Source organism: Thunnus albacares, chromosome 20, assembly GCF_914725855.1.
Source record: "Thunnus albacares chromosome 20, fThuAlb1.1, whole genome shotgun sequence".
NCBI lineage: Eukaryota > Metazoa > Chordata > Actinopteri > Scombriformes > Scombridae > Thunnus > Thunnus albacares.
In genome coordinates, this window is record NC_058125.1 from 21,027,953 (window position 1) to 21,044,360 (window position 16,408).

General features: G+C 41.0%; 1 protein-coding gene across 2 annotated transcripts in view; it reads right to left on the reverse strand.

Annotated features, from left to right (window-relative positions):
* arhgap27 (Rho GTPase activating protein 27) overlaps window positions 1-16,408 on the reverse strand; it is a 29,081-nt gene that overhangs the window by 6,819 nt on the left and 5,854 nt on the right. The window contains exons 1-6 of one of the 2 annotated variants that reach the window (XM_044338076.1): window positions 11,344-11,670; window positions 6,821-7,294; window positions 5,511-5,750; window positions 4,422-4,502; window positions 4,070-4,192; window positions 836-922 (exon numbers count right to left, since the gene is read on the reverse strand). In XM_044338076.1, the coding sequence (XP_044194011.1) occupies window positions 836-922; window positions 4,070-4,192; window positions 4,422-4,502; window positions 5,511-5,750; window positions 6,821-7,294; window positions 11,344-11,418 (1,080 nt within the window). In that variant the 5' untranslated portion in view covers window positions 11,419-11,670. Of the gene's footprint in view, window positions 1-835; window positions 923-4,069; window positions 4,193-4,421; window positions 4,503-5,510; window positions 5,751-6,820; window positions 7,295-11,343; window positions 11,671-16,408 lie in introns of those variants that run through there. The other variant, XM_044338075.1, reaches the window with a different exon arrangement.

A 16,408-nucleotide genomic window follows, 5' to 3' on the forward strand; every position in this document is an offset into this window, starting at 1 on the left:
TGTACACCGTGTTTAATATCTTCAGAGGCGTGGTTGGCTCATCAGGAGGGATCTGTCGCTGAATTTGAACAACAAACAGCTGTTTTAATCTCATTAAGGCTTTGGAGATGCACGTTTTTGGACTGTCACTGAGTAAAAATGCAGATTGGAAAATTAAAAACAGACATTTGGTAACAGCAATGATCATGGCTGTTGTAAAGCAGTAAGCTTGATATTTCTTTTTTGGCTTTATATAATGGTCATAGGTGCTGTTTTTGGTCATTCACTGTAAATATATCAGTCAAAAATCTGTAGTGAAGTGCATGGCAGAGTAACACCTGACCTCAAACCCCAAACACTATAGATGCTATCGATGCCATAGCTGACAATGTGAATATATACAAAGGGTTTATCAGGCTGACAGTTTGGTTATAAGATGTATCCCAGAAGAGGAAAACGATCACTAAATGAGAGACAGGATGATTTAAATGAACATATTTCGATGCAGGGAATGAAACATGTCTGTTTACGTGCAACAGATGTTCCTTGAGTGACTGAAAATCACACTTTTTGCCAATCATAGATAGACGCTGCTATCTATGGATCAAGCTAAGGTGAGCGCTCAAGCTAACAACCCACATTATAGCGCAGCCACCTCGAGGTCAGATAATAGGGGTTTCTGCAGGGTCTAAACCCAAAAGCCTTAAGAGAGAGACACAGAACACCATTCAGATATGTCAGCTGGTCACAGTACTTAATGGATAACTAACAAATTTTTTCTGCCTCAAGTTAATATAGAGTAATAAGTATCAGCAGACTGGACTGAACTGAACTGGACTGGAAAAGTTCCACTCACATTATGCTGCGTCTCTGGAGAGTTTCCTGTACTGGAGCTGTCGCTGCTGTAGTCTGATGTGTTCCTCCTGTGAGTTGGGACGAACCTCTGAACAAAAGGAGAACAGATGATGGAGATATTAGGATTCATAAATCATAAAACATGAGGGCAGAACATCATAGAGATTAAAGTACTGTATTAAAAGTTATTCTAGGATTATTTATTTATTTATTCTTATTGTTTTTCTCTTGATTGTGTTTGTGTGACCTACATACAAAAGGGGGTAGGGTTTGTTTGGGTTCAGACTCCTTGGTTCAAATTAAGGGAAGTCTTAATGCTACTAGCATACAATGACATTTAGACAATAGTGTGCTTCCAATGTTGCAGCAAGATTGTTGCAGCAACAGTTTGGGAAAGACCTTTTCCTGTTTCAACATGACAATGACCTCGTGCACAAAGCCAAGTCCATAAAGAAGTGGTTTTCCTAGTTTTGGTATGGAACCTGATTGGCTGCAACCCCCATCCAATGAACTGGAAATGGGATGAACTGGAACATCAACTGTGAGGCAGGCCTTATCGACCAACATCAGTGACCTCACTAATGCTTTTGTGGCTGAATGAGAGGAAATCCCTGCAGCCAGGTTCCCAAAATCTGGTGGAAGGTCTTCCTAGATATAGGAGGCTGTTATAGTTGCAGATTAATCCCCATAATTTTGGAATTAGATGTTCAACAGTCACATTTGGGTGTTGATGTTTGGGCATCTACATAGGCCATGCAGTGTATTTTATGGGAGCTAGATAGACAATTCAAAGGACAAATCTGTTAAATCTAGGAGAAAGAAACAAATGCTTAAATGCTACCACTGGTGTGCCCTTGAACAAGGTGTTCGATCCCCAACTGCTACAGCCGAGCTGCTGCTGGGAAAAGCAAGTATTCAAGGCCAATTCATAATTTCCGCGAGAGTCTGCACGGCTCACTTGTGGATGTCCACGTGCAGCCCAAAATTTGTGACCACACAGACTGTACGCATAGCAAGCACATCAACTGCACATGTACTAGAAAAGCAAACAGGAATGCCTGTCTCGTCTACTGCATGTATGTACTGTATTCTTAGTGTCATTCTGCTATTGCTTTTCTTTTTTTTTTGATTTTTTCTTGTTGTTCAGCAACATACAGGAACTCCTCAGCTGTATTCAGACTGAAAATAGCCCTGTGTAAAACAATACAAGGGGCTGTGTTGGTGTCGGCTTGTTGTTTAAGGTGCCGGTGAGACAATGAAATACGATACAGCAAGTGTGGTTGCAGTAACAGATTATTGCGTTCAGTTATCATGCAGCAACCCTTTTTACAGTACAAGCAGGCACATGTGAAACGTTTTTATGTCCGCGGACCTCTGAAAAAAGTATGTATGGAGCCATGTGCGCGTCCACAAGACCACAGCTGTCTGCAGAACACGGAACGGAGAAAGCATAAATTGGCCTTAAAGGCTTACTATTTATATACTTATTTGCAGGGGTTAAAGTGGGCCAGAAAAGTAATTAAATAAATCCGATTAGCAGTTTCATACATAATAACGTCAAGCGAGTTCATTTTTCGTGTGCTGCAGCCTGGTGTTCCTTCCAGCTGATGCCATTGAGATACTCACTCAACAAATCAGAGAATAATGTCACCCCACGGCACTGTACCCACACCCAACACACATCCTTTTTCCGTTCTCATCATTTCCCTTCAGTAGGTTCATGCGTGCAGATGTCCATAAACTCGTGGTCACGCTACTTGAGCATCTAGCATCAACAGACGAGTGACAAATTAAAGGAAAAACCCACAAAAAGTGTCTTAGTAAGGCGTTGGGCCACCACATGCAACCAGAACAGCTTAAAATGCATCTACACAAGTCTCTGAACTCTAGTGGAGGGATGAACATCATTCTTCCAAAAGATATTCCTTCATTTGGTGTTTTGATGATGGAGGTGGAGAGCGCTGTCTAAGACATCGCGCCAAAATCTCCCATAGGTGTTCAACTAGGTTGAAACCTGGTGACTGCAAAGGCCGTAGCATACGATTCACATCATTTTCATACTCATCGAACCATTCAGTGACCCCTGGTGCCCTGTGAATTGGGGCGGTGTCATCCTGAAAGAGAAACTCCCATCATGATAGAAATGTTTCATCATAGATTAAAACTGATCACTAAGAACAACTTTGTATTGGTTCGCAGTGACGCTTCCCTCTAAGGGGACAAGTGGACCCAAACCATGCCAGAAAAATGCCCCCCACAGCATAACAGAGCCACTGGACCCCCTCACTGTACGGGTCAAGCATTCAGACCTGTACCGGTTTTTCCTTTAATTTGTCACCCATCTGTAGCCACAGAAGGGGAGCGAGCCTAAACAGAGTTGCTTTTCCTGCTAGGCGGTTCCTGACTGACATCACCAAGGAGATAGCGGGGGCACACTTATCGCCCCGACCGACGGTGCTGGCGAAGACTGTCAGGACTCCCCTGCAAGGGTCCTCCTCCCCTCGTCTGTTTGCCCTCGCTGTCAGCGCAGGCAGTATGAGGAGCATATAGTGCCCTCAAATTGGGATGAGTATTTCCCAATTAGAAAGTACATTATAGCATTAATGTGTGATAATGATACAATTTTAAAGCTTGCAAAAAGATTTTTTTTTAATTAGACAGTGGATATGTACATGATGTGATGTTGAAGCAGCACAGCTTAGAGCCACAGCGAGAAATGGGTGCTTAAAAGACGGTCAGCTGATCACACAGCCTGTCCGCAAAGAAAACGAATCCACCGGAGCTCACAGTACAAATCAACTTGGGAGTTATTTTGAGGTGAGTCATTTTTCCCCCATTGTACCAGAAGTCACTGGATCTTATGGTCCGTTCACCTGCCAAATCCCGCTTTAACCCCTCCTTATTTGTATCCAGCAACTCCCAAGTGTTTGTGTATGAATGTAGCCCTCCCTCCCCCTCCCCCCTCCCTCTGCAGCTCTGTCCCAGAGCTGTTACTGTAAATAAGAATGTACTGCAGTCAATTTGCCTTGCTAAATAAGGGTTAAAAACCTAGGAGTGTCAGTTGTTAAACAGGGACTCACCCTCACTACTTTTGCCTGACTGAGGCTTTCTGTCTAAGCCGGCTGACACACCCTGCATGTATGCCCTGTGTGATACAGCATGTACGTGCAGGTCCGAGTGTGTGTGTGTGTGTGTGTGTGTGTGTGTGTGTGTGTGTGTGTGTGTGTGTGTGTACCCCATCATCATGGGCTGAGCTGAGCTGTGCAGGTCCCATGGTGTGTCTCCAGTTCTTGATGACTGACACATTGTCTGCCTCAATGCCATTCTCCACCCTGGAGTGGCCGGGAGCTACAGGGGCCTGGAGGGACCAAAACACAGCTTTGTTTAGGTTAATTTAAATAGAAACATTTTATATGTTGAGCAGCAATAACAAGAAAAATACAAGTACTTGTTTTACTACAAACAAGGCCAGAGTAAATTTGATTCTACTGATATTCAACTGGTGCCTAAAAGACCACAAATTCAGCAGAGGAGAGGCAGGAAAATCCCAGCTGTGATAAACATCTAATGCAGTGAAAGAAGTTTACCTCAGGCAACTGCCACTGGGACTTGGAGCCGTCTCTCAGGTAGTAGTAGGTCTGCCCCTGATCATCCATTGACTTGATCCACTGTTACATAACAGAAATTTCTTTGGTAAAGATGAGTCAACATCACTGATGTTTCAAAAAAAGAGAAATTGAAAGTAGATTCACTCCTTCCCTTGAAAGGAAATGACTATAATGTACGGAAGCTCATAAATCATAAAATGCTCATGAAAAGCTCCTCTCCCACACTTTATTATTATTATTATGCTCTGTATATGAAGGGGGTCCCAAATATTCCCGGAAGTCTTCGATACAACAGGAGTAGGGTGTAGTTATTGGATTTGCTGCTAGATAGTGTACGCCTATAGCTTGGTGAAACTAAAATTGGGACTGAAAGGGAGATTTGCTACCGTGGAAGAAACGCAGGCGGCTCTGGACACAGTGACAAAAGAAGACTATGGGAAATGTTTCCAGTTCTGGGAATTTTTGGGCCCCCCGTTGTATATTAAAAGAATATCACCCTGTGAAAGCATGGCAATAAGAAAGTGAAGTTCTTTTTCAGTCGATTTAAAGCAAGAGTTGCACAACTTTCTCAAAAGCCACATTGCATCATGGTTTTTTTTTTTTGAGGCTACTGTTGTTGGAGAAACTAATTTCGTTTTTTTTTCTCTCTGTATGATTCTTGAAAAATATTTGACATTGTAAAGGTGTCAGTTTGCCTTAAACAAGTGATTTTCTCACTGTCGGGTCTTTCCCACGCTGGGAAAGGGGGGACTGCATCCAAAAAGTTTTTGTAACTCTCCGAAACTGAGGATCTGACAATGATACCCACTTTCAGGCAGCAATTAGCCAGGTGTGTCAAGGTGATAAAGTTTGCAGGGTTTGAGACGATTTATCACGTTCCTGAGCTAAAAAAAAAAAAGTTTCTGCGATTAAACATTGTCGTAGCCGTGCTGGAAACATCTCTCAATGTCTGAAACATATTAACCCAGGCAACCAGACCGTTGCGTAACAACTACATTTAAAAACTTCAGAGGATTTCAGTTCCATCTGTTTGAATATCTTCTGTTTTCAGTCAAGCCTCTGAGTTACCTGATCTGGAGAGTGTTCACTGCTGAACACCCAGGTCCCGTTGGAGTCCACAGTGAGGTTCCAACCGGCCGGGGTACTGCGGTCCAGGGTGGCCCTGGGGATGATAGTCCGGCTCACGTGGCTGAGGGTGTACTCCTTAGGGAGGGTAGGAGGGCCTGTGGCAAGAAGCTCCTCGTAGGACTCTGGTCGATCAGCAGCTGGGTACTCCTCTGAGGGGTAGTCCTCCTCAGGTAGAGGAGGCTGGGGATGATAGAAAAAACACAGTGTGTACATTAAAACACACACACACAAACTTGAAAATACGATTAATTGGCTCTAAACCTTTTTAGGCCTTTGTAGCCATGTAATGCCTACTTACAACTCTTCATCACAGGCTGCATTATGTCTGTGAGCTGAGACCAGTTCAACCAAAAAGTGATGTTTTCTTCTCAGATTATTTGATTTTAATAGTTTTTCAAGTCCTAAAGAGGGAAAAACTCTCCTGTATTTCACAAGAAAAAGCCAGGATTTGATAAAAGTGAAGGAATAGTTTGACATTGTGGGATTGTGGGAAATAAGCTTATTTGCCTTCTTGCAGAGAGTTAGATGAGAAGATTGATAGAGTCTTCTGACTCTCGGCAAGCAAGTGAATAAATGTACATCCCAAAATGTCAAACTATTCCTTCACTACCTCCAGGTTGAGAAACAGTGCAGTAATCAATAAATACTGACACTGGTCTTAGCCTCAGTTCATTTTTTTGTGTTTAACTGTTGTTACATCTCATGTCAGCTGAATCTTTTCCTGTTGTGACCCTGATACAGAGCTCAATGACTTTTCTATGACTTTGATAAATAAGCCACAGCATTTCCACATCCTCAGAGTATTATTCATCCTTGACCCAATAATGTTGCTTTTCCAGCTCAAAAAAGTCATTAAGAGGCAGAAAAGGGGTCATGTGTTGCTCATATTGTGAAGAAAATCCGCTGAAAACCATCTAATACAATAAATGTGTGAAATAATTGCACTTAAGTTTTTCTATCAAGTGAAGCATTATGGGACGTCTGCAGTTATTTCTTGAATCCAAAGACTGTCGTCGTCTGGAATACTAAAATTAATTCAAAATGAGGGCAAATGTCCCGTCTTTTAAAGTTGAGGACACTACTGGGGACATTCTGCACTGTTGCTGTGGGCTTTCCTAATGAAAATGTCTGCTATGTAGGTGCAGGAGATTTAATTCCATTAAAAGCAAGACTGTATTTACAGCTTTCCCCTGGGTGAAGCTAAAACAGGAGACAAGGGAGGCTAAGTAGAGCAGCCAGACTGTCCTTACCGGCCCGTCCTCGTGAAACCTGTGCACACTCATAGGCTCCATCAGAGGGGGATACGGGCTCAGCTGTTCTGGAGGCTCCCAAGACGTCTCCCCAGACATTGGATTGTAGAAGTAGGGACGACCGCTGGTCTCATCCACTAACTGCTCCCAGTCTGAGGTACACGTAGGGGGAGAGGCAGTGGACGGAGAGAGGGCAGGAGACTGAGGAGGTGAGGGGGAACAAGGCTCCTCTGCAGGGAATGGCTCAGGGTCTGTGGGGGAGTCTGGAAAGGGGTTGTCCCAGGTGGTGCGCCCCGTGGTGGGGTTATAATAATACTCCTGTCCACTTTCCTGGTCAACGTGCACCTCCCATCCCTCTGGGTCAGGGCAGGAAGGAGAGTAGGACGAGGGAGCCGAGGGAGGAGACTCGGAGATACTTTGGCGAAGCTGTGCTACATTGGCGTAGACGGGTGACAGCCGACGTTCATTATTCACCTGTGGAAAGATGAAAAACTGCAGATGTAGGAACTCAAGGAGATCAACAGGTGCTTTTACAGAACAATAACTAAAGTTAATGTAGGAACAGTGTGTGTGTGTGTGTGCGTGCTTTATTAAAAGACCAACAGTGGAATATAACTAAGTACATTTACTTAAGTACCGTGCCTAAGTACGATTTGAGTTATTTATACTTTACTTGAGTATTTATGATACTTTATACTTCCACTCCACTACATTTCAGAGGCAAATATTGTACTTTTTACTCCACTACATATATTTCACAGATATGGTTACTAGCTACTTTTCAGATCAATATTTTATAAAATATGCATTATGGCAAACAGCATAACTTGTTAAAATGAGCTATACCTTAAATACATTAAAGGGGACATATCATGAACATTTCCATTTTCTTTATTTATATTCTGGGGCTCTATAGGAATATCTGTGCATGATTTACATTTTAAAAAAATTCCTTATTTATCTTATACTGGTCCTTTATGCAGCCCCCAGTGTAGCCTCTGTCAAAAACAGGCTGTTTTAGCTCCTGTCTCTTTAAGGCCCCCCTTCTGATGAGTAGGATTTCACTTCTTTTTCTCGTTCTTTACTTAAAATGTCAACTTCTCACACACATCCACACACATTTGAGCCAAAAAACAATTTGAAATGTGCGAGCGGACAAAACGAACAGCCCATGGAACAACCTTAGTTGGATGGGCAAGTAGAAGTAACTTTGAAGACGAAGTGTTCAGAGCAGGCTGAAGCCCTGGGCTTTTGACTTTCATACGATCACCTCATGTTTTGGAACCTGGACCATGTTTAACATAGACATCTGACATCATAACAGTATAAAATTGACAGAAAATCACAAAAAGCATGTTATGTCCCCTTTAAAATGCTGCTTCCATGTCAATTAATCAATATGAATTAATATTCCAACAATATATATGATAAATATAACACCTTTACTTGTAATGACGTATTTTTTCATTGTAGTATTGCTATTTTTACTTAAGTAAAAGATCTCAGTACTTCCTCCACCACTGGTAAAGACAAATTTGTAACATAATACAAGTTTGCATGTTAGTCTAGTCACTTTGAGGTACTTGTAAAAAGTATTTTAGAGATGCCAGTCTACAGTCCACTGCTCTTACTATAGCTCTTAAGTCTGCCTTCCGCATCTTACAGAGCACAGGAAGCAGCTTAAAAAAAAAGGAGCTAAAAAAAAAAACACACACTCGCACGCCACCTAAGTTTCCCTCCCACTATAATGATCAACCTGAATCAAACCTTATTCTAGTCTCATTTTCTTGAACACAAAATAGCAACGCTGGTTTAAAGCTCTCATGTAAAAAACAATGTACAAAATGTATGTGTGAATATATCGTGTTGATCTACGGTGTATACAGATAGCCATGATGAGTGCCAGATAGAAAGAAAACAAAATACCACACCAAAGACTGCAGAGGACACCAAAACTAGGTTAAACTTCCATCAGTGCCTTCATGCATTATTATTTTTGGTTTTGTTGCACCGAAAACTACAAACTGCATTTTCAGTTTCCGTCTATCAGAGGGAAGCTGTTGAAGCCTTCATATCACGTTGCTTTCATGAAAAGAGTTCCACGTCATTGCTGCATGGCAGGAACATAACATGCAAATAGACCCCAGTCATCACAACTTATTTGTTTAAAGAACGCCGATGAGAGTGAAACTGAGGGTGATGAAAGGCTGCCTCTGTCCTCCATACTCATGAAACTGTGATGCCATGACTTAGTGTTACAATCACACTCTCTCGTCCCCACACACACACCAAAATAAAAACAATGTCATCTTCCTTGAGGTTTTTCTCCCCCTCACCTGCACTCCACTGAGACGATTATCCCTCACCGTGAGACTCCCGGGATTTATTGCCCTGCAGGGCCTTTCATACGCCGTCATGATAGCACAAATACAAAGAGAGGCTGCTGTCTCTTTCACGCTACACTCTAACTACTGCTTGTCTCTTACCTAGCCTCATGTCTATATTTACCAGGACCTGAGACCTGTGTGTGTGTGTGTGTGTGTGTGTATGTCTGTGCTGCATCTGTTCATCATGCTGCTAAACATGCAGGAGACACATGATTAACGTGAACGAAACATATAATATAACAAGCTAAGCAGATCATTTTAAATGATCGACTTACTCATCAACTATATGGGTTTTTTTTTTTTTTTGTCCATTCAGTATTATCGCTTTGCTGACTTTGCTTCATTATCGATCTCGATATAACCGAGAGGCGATCAATGCGGACAACCAGACAACTGACCCAAAAGCAGATTGATTCCAAACAACACACCACGACTGAACTACATGACTACAGAGGCAGACAGAGGAAATGAAAGAGCTTCATCATTGATCTCTGAAATAGCTACGTTGGAATGCCCCCATCCTCTGGAACAAAGCCACTGAAACCCAACCCCCATGCAATGAAAGGAAAACTGCATTACAATGTGTATAGCTTAGGGGTTACCAACGTACAAACAGATACATATCAACACACTCTATGATGTAACGGTGTGATAGATAGTCATCACTTTGAAGGGAATACCACTGAGTACTAGCATGCAAATATGTCACTCCAATGCAGTGGTGGAAAGTACGTTTACTCAAGTACTGCACTTAAGAACAATTACAGGTACTTGAACTACTTTTTTTCTCCCATCTTGTGCTACTTTATACTACTACGGCACTACTTTTAAAAGAGAATTATTGTACTTTTTACTCCGCTACATTCATTTGGCAGGTAGTTACTTCTCTAATTAAGATTTTACAATAAACAAAAACATGATAACCTTATAAAATACGATGCTTTATTAAAAATTCAACTACTTGCCAAAAGTTTTGGCTCTCATGACCTCTTAAAAAAAGATGTCTAGGAGTTGTTGTTGAGACATTTCCTCTCTAAACTTCTCACATGGCTTCCTTTAAATAATTGTTCAAGGCTAAACGAGGTCAAATTATTTATTACTTCACAAAAAAGCAAAGCTTGGAGAAGAGTTCAAATAATTGATCTGACTTTTTCTACCATTCCTTTGTTTTTTATTCTTTCCTACGGCATGACTCTTAGGAGGGCCCAACAACTAAGACCCCTAATTTTATACACATAACAGTAAAATGTTGCTTACACGTTGATGCATCAGTATTAAAAATCTAATTATGTCATGTATAATGAGTCACAGGGGCCACTTGTCTGCAGAACATGTACTTTTATTTTATTCTCTCAGTGCATTTTGCTAGTATACCTCTGTACTTTTACTTACGATGGAGTATATTTACACTTATGTGTTGGTACTTGTATTTAGGTTAAGGATCAGAATACTTCTTCTGACACTGGTCCTATGCTCTAGTATCTGTGCAGCATACAGGACAACACTATTAACTTTCTCCCACAAAGACAAAAAGCCCAAACACATCTGTTGTCTTGCAAGTAAAACACAAAACAAAGACAACAAAACTGGAAGAAAAGGAACATTTTGTTTTGTTTTTTTTTCAGAATGAAAAGCACCATTTGAAAATATTCAGTCACTCTTGTATTTTGAAGCAGCTCAATGGTGTGTATCACATCGTAACACTAGTTCACCAGTCTGGTGACAGAAAGAGTTTGCGTTAACGATTACTAACTGAAACACTCAGACGACAGATGTGGATGTCAACAAACAAAACTGTCAAATTCAGCTCTAAAGCCATGAACACAGTCTCAACATGTAGAAACACACACAAAAATGATTCTTTAACATCCAAACTAAAAAAAATGTAAAACATCAAAAACTGACATCCAGAAAGGATGAGCTTTTGAGCAATAACTGTCAGCTCTGTCAGTTCACCAGTTATACCACTTCACTTCACGCGGCACAGGAAAGAAAACAAGTGCAGCGCTGACATTTGTTTTGCGCAAAGCAGGAAGCAAGAACATTATCAAAACATGACAACATACGCTGACCACAGACACTGAATATTTGAAATGTAGCAGTAAAAGCTGCTTTGGTGTCAGTGTGATCACCTACCTGAGGAACCACCGGCAGAGACAAGCCCGGCTTGGCCCGGTGACTTGACCAAACCCTGGAGTACATGTCCACCATGTTTATACTGTTCTATTTAGTAGATCCATATATCCAAACCAACAAAAGAACACCGAACTATGCGACTAAAGCGTGCGACCGCATTCAATCAACTTGTGATGGGAGAGCGAGGCGAACGCACATTTGTGAACACACCCTCACGCACACATCCTCCTCTAGCAGCTGTGACAGTTGCAGCTAGACAGAAAGGAGAACTGTAAGCTCTGTTACAATAGCAGCAGGAAGGGACTGTGTGAGGACTGGGTGAGATGTGTGTGTGTGTGTGTGTGTGTGTGTGTATGTGTGCGTGTGCTCGCCCGTGTGTATGTGTGTGTGTGTGTGTGTGGGTGTTTGCATTTGTGTGTGCGTATGCATGAATTCCTGTGCGCAGGATAGGGGGGTAGAGGGTAACTGTCTGCGAGTGCTAAGAGCCAAAAACAGAAAGAGACAATGAAAACAAGACAGAGAAGAGGGTTAGATAGAGGGAAAACATTGCAGGTCAGTTCAACCTACTTCCTGCCTGTGTAATAATACGATAAAAAAAAAGGAAACATCGCCATGGAAACAACATTTACTTAAAGGGCACATGCGTTTCAGTTTAAAGATATGAAGAAACAGTTGTGGAACAAGAAACGTACTAAAAACGTGTTTCATATGTTTTCATGTACATGTGCAGCAGCTTCTCTAAAGTGTACAGTATTCAATCCTGTACTAGTAGGTCACTCAGCCAGTAATAGGGGGTGGGGGGGGTGGGGGGTGGAAACAATTCTTTCCCACAATGAAATGCCATGATATGCTTTTAACAGGCTACAGTTGATGAGACATTGTGTTGTTCATACAGCAGATTGTGAATGATTAAAACAGGAAGTCTGGTTTAAGGGCCAATTGTTCAGTCATCACCTCATTCAACACGCGGCAACATCAGCCCGCCTGCAGATTCTAGTAGAGGTTTTAGGGTTAGACCTTAAATTAGGTTTGAGGCAAGTGGGTGAGGCTTGTGTTTATATTGCTGCATCTACAGTACAGCTTGTCGATTGCTCCCTAAGCTCCAGTGTGTATCATGGCTGTGATGAATCAATGCTTCCTGGAACATCCAAAACATTTTTCCATTCTGCCTGGACAGAAAATTGTTTGCAATTCAAATGAGCCTAAGAAAAGCCTTGAAATGATTATACTGTTACGTCTAATTTTTTAAAATCTAGTGAAAGACATCATTCACAGACGGAAAAAACTGTTTGTATTTCGTTTGCTTTACTTAAAATATGCAAATGAATATCTGTAACAACTGCATGTGGACTGTGGACAGTGTTTTCCAGCATGATTTGGGGTGAAAATCCTTAAGCACAGAATAGACAAACTCTCTGCCCTCAGCTATGCATGAACCAGCAATCTGCTTGATTACTTAACCACATTAGCACTCATCCAATCAAACAATGGAGCACCAAATTGGGGCCCAAATCACGCCACAAAGCACACAGTCGAGCTATTGAATCAATGTGGCTCCACCCCCCCCCCCCCCTCCTCTTACATCACACTCCTCATGGCCCAGAATCCAGGATGACTCCAGAAATGCCCCAATGTGCAGCTTATCACATTCTTATCTTTACACTTCAGGCTACGTCTGCATGCCAAGGTAGTGAAAAAAAAAATTAAAAAAACAGCTGAAATTGGCTGTTCATGACGGATTTCTTTCTCTTACTTTGTAGGTGTTTGTGTTGTTTGTGTAGGAGGGGGGAATATTTAAGTCCCAAGTTACCAAGCGAAATGGAAACCCCACTTTTCTGCAAAGATGCCACATGACATTTAGTTTGCAGATGCAAGTAAATATCAACAGACAGCATGGAAACAAACTGGAAACAGTTTCTCTAAAATGCGCAGGGCTTTAGCTGTGATTTTCCTTCTGGGAAGCTTTTCTTCTGAACTAATGACTGCAGCAAAACACCCCTGCATTCAAGGTAGGATGTACTGAACAACAGGATTACTGTAATCAAGCACAACTTAATGAAAAAAAAACATTTTACACATAGTAAAGACACAAAAGATTCCTGTGTGTATGACTCCTAACAAATACCAGCTGAGGCTCGCTGCAGATTATCTATATGTTATTTTCTAGATCACTATTTCAAGGTGTTCGTGAGTCAAGAAAGTCAAGACAAATGCAGACCTTCTGCTTTCTCTTGTCTTGCTTGGCAAGTGAGTCTCAGAGGAGGACTGCTTTACAATCTCATATTTAATAATCATATTACTCTTGAACATCCTTGTGAAACATACTCTTTGGTGTGTTGAAGCCCCAGTTTGTGCCTCACATGTGTTACAGTTACATTCATGTCACAGAGCTAAGCAACCAGTTTACTGAAGAAAAAAAAAAAAACATTGATTTTTTGAAAAATTAACAAAGTTTAACAACACTTAGTGCTGTTGTGAAGGTGTTTCCAGAATCCTCAAAGACTCCTCTAACTGTCTGGATGAAAAAATATTCAATCTGTTACACCAAAAAATAAGTTTTAACCTGTTGGTTGTGTCTCTTGTTCCTAATCCAAACAAAGATTGTAGCCAGAAATGACATATCTCCTTACTCAATTCGTACAATGTGAACCAAAAGTTAAAATGTTATTAACGGTTATATTGATATATTATTATGTTCAGATTATGTTCAGATGTTAATCCAGATTGTTAGAAGATCCTGGAAATACCTTCAGAACAGCCTTAATTGTTGTTAAAACACTTTCTGGGTTTATCAAAGATTGTCGGGTATTTATTTTTCAGTAAATCTAGCGCTTAGCTCTGTGACTCGAATGTAACAGTAATACATGAGAGGCACAAACTGCGCCTAGACCTGCCTAACTGTCTCCAGTATCACATCTTATATGAGGCGCATTATGAACATAAAGTACTGTTCCTGCATGACACACAGGCTGCTTGTAAAACCATAAAAGAATAAATTCACATTTCATTTATAGTTCATCTTAAACAATACTTACACGCCCAAATGTACATGGAAAGAGTTATATTCTCTGTGCAAAAATACACTCTGAAGTTCAGCTGAATTTAACATGAGATTTCAGCAGTCTGAGGTAGAAAAATCAGGTGGGAATCTTCCAAACTTTCAGTGTTTTTAGTATGAAATTCCGTCTTTTTGTTTCTTCAGTTTTGTACTAAAACAGACTAAATTTGGAAATTATCCACTTGTCTAACTCAGACTGATGAAGCCTCACATTAGCTTCAGCTGAACTCAAGAATTCATTTACGCACAAAATTATGTCCATCAGTTACATTGAAATTGCTTTAAAAAGGATGACTTTTGATGTACATATGACCACGTGAGTATAGGGCTACAACTAATGATTATTTTCCTTATGATTAGTTGTTTGGGCCACAAAATGTCAGAAACGGTGTAAAACGTCCATTACTGTTTTCCAGAGCCCAAGGTGACGTCCTCAAATGTTTTGTTTGTCCCGACCAACAGTCCACAACCCAAAGATATTTAGTTTACTATCATAGAAACTAAAGAAACCAGAAAATATTCACAATTGAGAAGCTGGAATCAGAAAATTTGGACATTTTCCTTCTTAAAAATGACTCAAAATTATTAATCGATGATCAAAATAGTTGGCGACTAATTGAATAGTTTGCAACTAATCGATTAATCGACTAATCATTGCAGCTCTAACATCTTGAAAAAGTCTTGGAAAAAAGGTGCATCTATCCTTTAAAGTCACACATAATGTGCTAACTCCCTCTTGCAAGCTTTCTGGTCAAATGGAAAACACATCACAAAATACCAGCAATACAATATGACTCAAGAATTATGAAGGTGAAGGTCTCTCACTGACTACCAACAATCATGAAGCTTAAACCTACACGCACCTGTTTCTGGCCCCTGGACACATATGTTCTGTCGAGCAGGTATGTACACTCTGACACTACCTGTTGGAGCAGTTTCTTGGCATTTGATTTTTGTCTGTTCCACAGAGCACAAGGAATTATTGCTCTCTCTTAGGTGAGGTGCTCTCGATGAAGCTACTGGCTCCCACAGTTTCTCTCCAAAATGATTATATGGAAGAAGAGGATCACCAAGGGGGGCAAAGACATGAGGTCAACTTTTCTTTTAGCTGCCAAAGATCAATGGGACATTGGACCTCTTGCCTTAACGTTAAGTGATAAAGATTGATCAGAGATAAATCAATATTGATCAGAGGTCAATCTTTGAGACATGCTGGTGCCATAAATAGCCACAATAAAGACTGCAACATAATATAAAGGCTCAACGTAAGCATAGCAATAAGATGAATATCACCATAAAACAAAACAGGCCTGAATATCCGTTCATGCTTTTCTGCGAAGTTAAAACTAACCAAAGTTTATATTCACAATCCCCGCTGGATTAATCATCCACTTACCAAACTTAATATCCCAGATGAGATCAAAGAACAGCCCACATACCCTCGATATTAAGTGACCTACATTTGTGCTAATTGCAAGTTCTGCACTTTACATATGCGCGCACACGCCAACTGCATGACAGAGCTGGCAGTAAAAGCTCCAAAGCCCAGCTCGTTGGGAGTCAGGCCAGACCCCCCTCACATCACCATGGAGATGGCACTCCATTGTGGGGTGTGAATTAATGCACTTGAGGGGTCCTGGCACGTCTGCAGTCCTGTTTAAAAGTGCAGAGCTCATTCAACAACAGAAACACACAAATTATGTTTTAAAAATGCAGGAGTGTCCTCTGAGTTTGTTAAAATAAAAAGAAGTCTCCCACTGAAGCAACAAACTGTGCTGGTAATTACGGGGTTATGATGCACACACAGTCACTGGGTATACTGGGAGAGGGTGAAAACCATTACTTGACTCATAAAATTTGGTTGAAAACAGCATAAAACTCATCGCACTTCACGAGCAGTGACCAGCGGCTGACGTCACTTCTCGTGTAATCTTGCAACAGGTGCAAAAAAAAAAAAAAAAAACAAGTTGTGAAACTTACCTGAAACTAAAGTTTAAATCTCCTCTA